Genomic DNA, 7817 nt, shown 5'->3' on the forward strand with positions numbered 1-7817 from the left:
TGGCTCTTAAAACTTGGCTTAGTTCAGTGACCAAAGCCTCATGCACTGTGCTTCTTTATTTTCTTACTTCCTTTTATTGGGAAAATGACTGCACTATAATTTGATACTTCAGAGCCATAGTGTAACTAATCCAAAGTATTGTGGTGATCCAATAAAAGCTTCTCAACACATAAAACTGAGTGTTTGTCTCTGCATGAATGATTTATGTTTTCCTTCTTGGATGGTGCCATCTTTTCTGTTGCTTCTGTCTGTATAAATGTTCAGACTATTTCTCGGGAAAATGGTGAAACACAAGTGATCTGCTTCTAGGAGTGGGTTAACACTGCTTCCTTTTAGATGTAAAAATTCTCATCTCACGGATTCAATATTCCTTTCTTGTAAAAGATTTTATCGCTGAATGGTTCCTATAGGGAAAATCATCTTTAACACCAGAATTTTTTACTTTCATTGTGATTTATTGTTTCAGCCTTATAGTTTTACCACATCTTTGTTTCATTCTCATTCCAAACTCTTTATACTTCCTATAGTATAAGGAAGTATATTTTTCATATCCTGGCATTTATTTGTAAGAGAAGAGCTACTGCAGGGAAAAAATATCAGAATATATTCCATGTTTTTTTGCCAAACAGCTCTTGAACTGTGAAACGAAGTGTGGAGCAGGTGTGAATGAACTGCAAAAAACCTTAAGGCTAGAGGGCTTCCTTTTGGAAACTGCTCAGCAATCCACTCTATTTCTAGTACAGTGTTTAACCATGCACTTAATGTTAAGCATACAAAGGAGATTTTGTTGGGTAGAGTTTGCTACCAAGCCTGGCTCAGTAGCTAAGCTCTTCATTCCTCCCATTGCACTTACTCTGTGCTTTTAACAAAGGAAAAAACAGACAAACCAAACCTAGACTTCTGGAAATGTATTTAATCAAAAAGCACTGTGGCAGCTTATTTATTTTTGCCTCCATTAACAGGTTTTCAGTAACACCACAGCATTCATGCTAACCACATGAAGTGGAGTATTTCATTCCTTGTCATTGCCTCCATGCCATCACACAGGGCTCTCCCTGCCTTCTCTGTGGGGTTAAAACAACTGAGAGAGGCACGTATGTTTATTTTGGCTTGTTAGGATCCACAGTGCTGATGTGAACCTTTACCTACTGCTTTTACAGTCGAGGACATGAATTCTTGAGGCTAGGAAAGATCCTGAACGTCAAAATTTAATTAGCGTGGCCAAGGAGATAGTTAAGAGATGGATATCATATGTAAACGCAAAATGTAAAGGTCACCTTTCTTCTCTACGCATCACTGGAAAAGCTGGAGACTAGGTCCAGCCTTGGACACACTTTTATGTAGATGCAGACTAACTGGAGGCAGCTGCCAGAAGGCAAACAGGGTGAATCCTAGAAAATATGAGCTGTGAGAGAAAGCTGTGAGATTTATGGACAGCAGTTTTAAGGAAGAGTTTATCCTGGTCTCTAGCTTAGATTGAGAGACAAATTCCCCATCTTTAGCCTTACCATTAGAACTCACCTCCGTGAGCGTCAGAGTTTCTATGACTTGAAGTCCTCAGTGACAGTAACAAGGAACAGAGGCAGCATGATACGCCTTATATCATCTTTTGCAAACAGATTGTAGTCACATATTTTAAGTGAAGACCATCCACCAGGCTTCCATAAGAACAGTCAAACAGCATGAGCTGTTGTTTTACGTGAGCTTCCAGTTGATTCTCCCAGACACTTAACAGAGAGCTGAAAACACATTGCTCACAGCTCAGAAACTGCGATGGCCCGAAATTGACTTATGAATCTGGATTTTTTCACTGTAGTTGCTTCATTCCCTCCTCTTGCAGTGCAATATGGTCCCAGCGAGGTTCCGCCACAGCCCGGCTCAAGGAGGGTGAAGCCATCCAGAGCCTTTCAAGCAGAGCTCGTCTCCCGCCCCTGAGCCACAGGCAAAGGAGTAGTTACTGCTGTGAACAAGCTCCATATTTCCTTTGCTTTTCCTCCTGCAACCTGTAAATGCTTCTCTGAGTTGAAATGGAAAATTTTAATCTCAAAAAAAAATAACAGTTTTCAGCTTTTTATTTCCATGAGAAAAGGAAATAAACATTCACTTTGGTACAAACTGTGTTTTTTCCAGATCTGGAAATAGTAACAAAAGAAAAAACAAAGGACTGCTCACCTAGTCCTCATTTATTTAGTTACTATCTTCTCCTTTTCAGTGACATAGCCCATCGATCTCCTCTTATCCATATGGAACTTTTAATTGCTTTTATTTTTCCAAAGATTTGGGATTAAAATAATGGTAGCTTTGGATTTTTAAATTCCTAACTAAATGCAGATGCACTACTAGGAGCCTAGTGTTTGGCACTTTCACTCCATACAAAGGTCACTTAAAAATGTCAGGAGAGCTGGAGAATTTCCAAAACAGGAAAAGTGCAACAGAACTGATAGTGTTGAAGGCAAAAACAATAAGGCAGGTGGTATAAATCATCACAGAAATTGAGCGCTTTGGAATACTGGTGTCCGTAAAGAAATCCTTGGGGTTTCCAAGAGATTTTAGGGGGAATATGAATTGTGAAGTCTCACGGTATTTTTTATGTCTTACTGTAAATTAGGTTTTCTTTACTAAATTCTTGCAGGGGCCAGATACTTTTGGAACAAACACCTAGACTGAGGTACAATGTCTGTGTCTTGAACTGTGCTTTCACATTTACAAACAAGTGTGTTTGGCATTTCCCTGGCTTGCGTATACACTTAATCTAGAAACATCGGTCGCCTGCTGCTGGCATTTAGACCGCATTATTTAAAGCAATATCAACTTGATCTAGTGCCCACCCCAGGTAATGAAAACCTGCCTGATTTTAGAGGGCCACAGTCACACTCTTCTCCTGTCAGTCACTCTTTCTGCAAGCGCTGTAAGGCTCTGTCACACCTAGTTTCTCCTGCATCTCCCGAGGCGGTGGGAAACACCTGCATAGGGTATTCATCCTCCGGTTGCTACAGACCTGCCAGCGTTGCCTGCTTCTGCCCTGCCTGATGTCTCCTGGGGCAGGAGAAGCAAGCTGGCACGACAAGAGCCTGCCTCAGCCCCGGTGGTCCCACAGGGAGCACTGAAATCAAATACAAGCTGCATCTGGATTCCGAGTACCGTAGCTCTTGCCTTGGACTGGGCAGAATTTGGCAATTTGTGACAGAAAGCATCTGCTGGTGATGTACAGCTAAACCTGGGATACTGTACCAAACACCCCATTCTTTTCCATGTGGAGTGGAGCAGAGAGGAGAGGCAAATCCACTGACCCTCCTGCAACAGAATCTTTGTCCTTGCTTATATCTTTGGTACCAACTTTAAACTTTCTTGGCTGTTTTAGTTAAGTTCATTTTGGGGGGAACTGTATTCTTGCAAAGTGAATTCACACCCATCCAGGGGCTCAGCACATGACCTTCGCTGCTATTTCAGTCACACAGAAACCTTGTCACCTACAGGGACAGTTTCACTAGACAGCAAATATATGGCTGAGCAGCTCTAGACACAGCAAAGATTCAGGGAGGAGGATTAGGCTGTGTTATGAAGCTCAGTTGTGCTTCAGAGGCAGTACTCACAACTTACCACTTTTTTTTTCGTAGAGAAACAACTTGTTATGCTTACAGTCATTGTGCCGTATAGAAATTACTCAACTGTGTCGTCTAAGATTTTGTTACCTTCCCTACTTTTCATTTTGGATTAAAGATGTTTTGTTGATGTCTGGGATATAAAGGAGTGAAAGGTTAGCAGTGCTGAAGGGGTAATCAGTCAGAAACAAATAGGCTGATGCCATGAAAAAATCGCCTTCAGAAATCCTGGAATTTAGATGTAATCAAGGTCTTTGTTAGGGAGGCAATTAGAGCATATCCTTGCCATTTCAATGCAAAACTTTGTGATTGGCTATTGGCCATCACACTGCAGATGGGAAACACAAGAAAATAATGTTATTTGGACTAAAGGGCACAACAGCATTGGGAATAATGCAGTCCCTGAGACACTACCGAGAGAGAAAGCTGTGTTAGACATCGTTCATACTGTATTTTCAAAGGAGACTGCTCTTTTTACCTTTCGAGTAGCAAATCAGTATTTAAATATTCTTTCCTCAAATGTTACGAAAACTTTTAAAACTAAAATCAGGAGGAATGTCATGATTCAGGCATTAGGCAGGGGGGAGTAAATGGATTACAGCTGGATCTATTTTCAGGTCCTCAGTGGAATATTAATTAAAAGTATTTGAAGTATTTTTCATATTATTTGCTATAATGTGATCACCAACATTTTGAGAAGTGTAAGGCAGGGAAAAAGGGTTTTCTATTTAATTCCAAGTGAACACACCTACTTCCTGGCACACTCCCTTGTGGACAAGATTTCCTTAGAGGCACCTCTGTAACCAAAGGAGTCAAAAACACTGTGACAATTGATCTTATCCTTCAAGCTTATAAACACTCTGTCAGTTGTAGCTAAGGAGGAGACATCTGTAGTGGAGTTGTGGGACGTGACAGCTAAAGGACTGCCCGTAACAAGTTTGACAGTTTTAGAGTTTCTTTGGGAAATCTGTAGACATAATTACCAGAAAGGAGAGATATTTAATGTATCTAGCTACTGTACAATACTTATACATGCCAACAATAACTTCATTTATCTCTCAGATCCTAGCATGAATTTCCAGAGCTGAAATCTAAAATACATATGCATGTTTCACTTGAAAGCTTTGCACATTTGATATTAAAATCTGTGAGATAGTGAAGGCAAAGCCCTCAGTTGCCCTGTGTAGAGAATCTCCTAGAAGAGGGGCACAGCTTTGTATGGCGTTGTGCAACTTGTGTTTTGTACCATATAGTATTCAGAGTTTTACAGCCTGCTGACTTACAAATTTGTATCGGCAAATAGTGTCAATTCCTCCACAAACCACCTCTTTTTGTGAACCGTGGAAAAATAAGGCTACAGAGCAATTTGAGACTGTAAGACATAACATTCAAAGCCCCTAATTACCTATTTGAGACAAGTGTTTTCATTGTCGAGTTAACAAGAGATACAGCAGCCAGATTACAAAAGGTTGGGTGCATAAACATCTCCACTTTCCAGATAGGATCTGAGGCCTCTGGCCAGAAGCACAGGAACCAACATTAAGGTTCTCCCTGGTGCTTCCTTTTTCTGGAGTATTTGATGTAATCAAGAAGCATCATCACAGTTTATACTGGCTCTGCCTCCAGTTGGGCAGAGAGTGTGTTGTGAAATAAAAAAGCAATCATTATAGTCTAAGTTAATGACTTTGGAAAACTTGGGTCAAGGAAGATGAATAATTTTAGGACTGTATTCCCTCCCTTTTTCTCATCTTCTTCTACACAGAGTGACATGTCTTGTGGATGGAAGAAGAACAGTAGTAGACAACTCCGTTGACTTCAGTAAGGCTTTGACAGTAATCCTTAAGACACATTCACAGACATGTTATAAATTTAGGCTAGATTAAGCTGCTGCTACAGAGAAGGGATACAAATTGATGTAAAAAACATACTTGGACTGTCAATGGTTCACTGTCAAAGTGGAAGGATGTATCAAGTGGACTTGTGCTGGTCCAGTCCTATTCAATCATCTCCTCAGTAATAACCGGGATGTTATTTATAGACTGTACACAGATGAGAGGAAATGCAAGCATACCGGAGGGCAGGGTTCAAATTTGAATGATCTCAACAAACTCAGGAAATAGTTTGAAACAGCCAGGGGGACATTTAAGAGAGAAAAATGCACTAGGCAATATGGGCAGCAGCACAAATACCAGATGGGGAACAAGCAAAAACGAGTGCAAACACTGGGAGTTCACAGTGAATCACAGACGGAGTGTGAGTGGCAAATGTGGCATTACTGGAAAAGGGCAAACCTGATACTGGGATCCACAGTCAGAAGGACAGCCAGTGAGCTGGGGTCATGCGCATGCTCTGTTTCTCACCAATAAAGACTCCAGGATGCGTGCTACTGTGCCTAGTTCTGAGTAATGCAGTGCAAAATGAACTGATTGATGGAGAGTTCAGAGAAAAACAATGAGGCCTAAAAAGTATGGTCTAAATGGAAGTGTGGAATTACTAGGGAGAAGGAATTCAGGGAAAGAAGACTGTCCAAGGACACGGAAGATTGTGGTGACACGCCATACTCCTTGGATAGGTAAAATGTGCAATATATGTAGATCTACACACGCATGTACATGCACACACACAGGGTTATCTGTTAATACATACAGTTTTAGTCAGAGACAGTGACCCAGGACCAAGCTCCTGTGGCTATTGTTCTCCACCACTGAAAATGTCCAGGAGCTGATGCAGCTGAGACCAACCTCACCTCTACTTTACATGCTATGAGAGTCACCGTTCAGTGGATCTCTCCTCAGCTACCCAAGCACATGTGCTAATAGGTCGAAAGCTTGGCACGTAAAGCAAAAGAGGCAATTTGAACAAGAACTATAGCAAAAGAGCAGATTACTCAGAGCATGAACAGCACTTCTGATTTCCTTCTATGACTCGTATTGTCTAACTGATCTGTCATATGAAATAGGAGATTGAAGTTGCTTGCACCTGAAATGCAAACATAAAAGAGGGTGGATGTAGACTAGATATAAGGAAGAAATTTTTCACAATAAGGGTGGTGAAACACTGGCACAGGTTTCCCAGAGAGGTGGTAGATGCCCCATCCCTGGAAACATTCAAGGTCAGGTTGGATGGGGCTCTGAACAACCTGATCTAGTTGAAGATGTCACTGGTCATTGCAGGGGGGTTGGACTAGATGACCTTTAAATGTCCCTTCCAACCCAATGATTCTGTGAAATATATTGGCAGAAGATACACCTTTGCTCAGGGTATATAAGCAGCTGGATGCTAAACAGTATGAGAGAAAAAAAAAAGACAGAAAGAGAAAGAAAAAATCTGAAAAAAGTAAAAAAATAAAATCTTAAAACTGTCATCATTTCAGAAATGCTGAAGAGCTTGTAAAGCAGAAGACACTATCTCCTGTAAAAGCTATGCTTGTCACATTGTCACTGTTATGAAGGGCATGACCAAATGGTGATTAAAAGCCATCTTCTCAAAGCCTTTCTAGGATTAGCAAAGAATTGCTGTGTTGATCTTTGATATAAATTTCAGATTATTCACAGGGGCTTGTGAAAACAGTTGAAGAATGTGCTTTTTGACTTAATTTTGACTGTACTCAAGCCAGAGTTCTTCCCTAAAATCCATATAATAGCACCAGCTCTGGAATCCCAAAGCAGAGATTGCCTATGTGATAGCTGTGAGCCCTTTGAGTACTGGTGGTCATACACTGAAGACAAATGTTGGACTGAAGACATTCTCAAACTCTGCATCAACAACAGCTTTTCCACCTGAAACCGGCTTGGAAACCCCCCTGACTGCTCTTCTTGGTCAGCATAGGGGTGTCAATATGATTTATGTTTGCAGTGCAAGGCTGTGCTACCAGAATGAATGTCTGAAAAAATAGTTAAGGTGATAAGGAAAATGGCCAAGCTCACTTCTTGCTTCTCAGACAAATTCATGGTCACCTGTGCTGTTGCCAAACACTGCTGGGTATCTACTGGGTGCCCACTGGAGGCAGAGCTCACCTAGACAGACTGATGGCGGACTATCCCCAGGGACTGGGGGAACAAACCATTCCTGAAAAATACCCAGCGTGTGTATTTTTACTTAACTCCCACTTAACTGGGAAGATGGCAATTAGCCCATTCAAAAATGGGCTAACCATCAGAGTGGTTTCAAAGAATGTTTATCAATCTGTTGATAGGTGTTTTACATATATAAATA

At 41.1% G+C, this 7817-nt stretch overlaps 1 protein-coding gene across 1 annotated transcript in view; it reads left to right on the forward strand.

The window, feature by feature from the left end:
- Positions 1-1212, forward strand: part of PMP2 (peripheral myelin protein 2) — a 5022-nt gene extending 3810 nt beyond the window's left edge. Inside the window, exon 5 of the mRNA XM_009891954.1 lies at positions 1161-1212. Within this exon, the coding sequence (XP_009890256.1) occupies positions 1161-1212 (52 nt within the window). The remainder of the gene's footprint in view (positions 1-1160) is intronic.
- The last annotated feature ends 6605 nt before the right edge of the window (positions 1213-7817 follow it).

Source organism: Charadrius vociferus, unplaced genomic scaffold, assembly GCF_000708025.1.
Source record: "Charadrius vociferus isolate BGI_N301 unplaced genomic scaffold, ASM70802v2 scaffold15, whole genome shotgun sequence".
In the NCBI taxonomy this organism is placed as follows: domain Eukaryota; kingdom Metazoa; phylum Chordata; class Aves; order Charadriiformes; family Charadriidae; genus Charadrius; species Charadrius vociferus.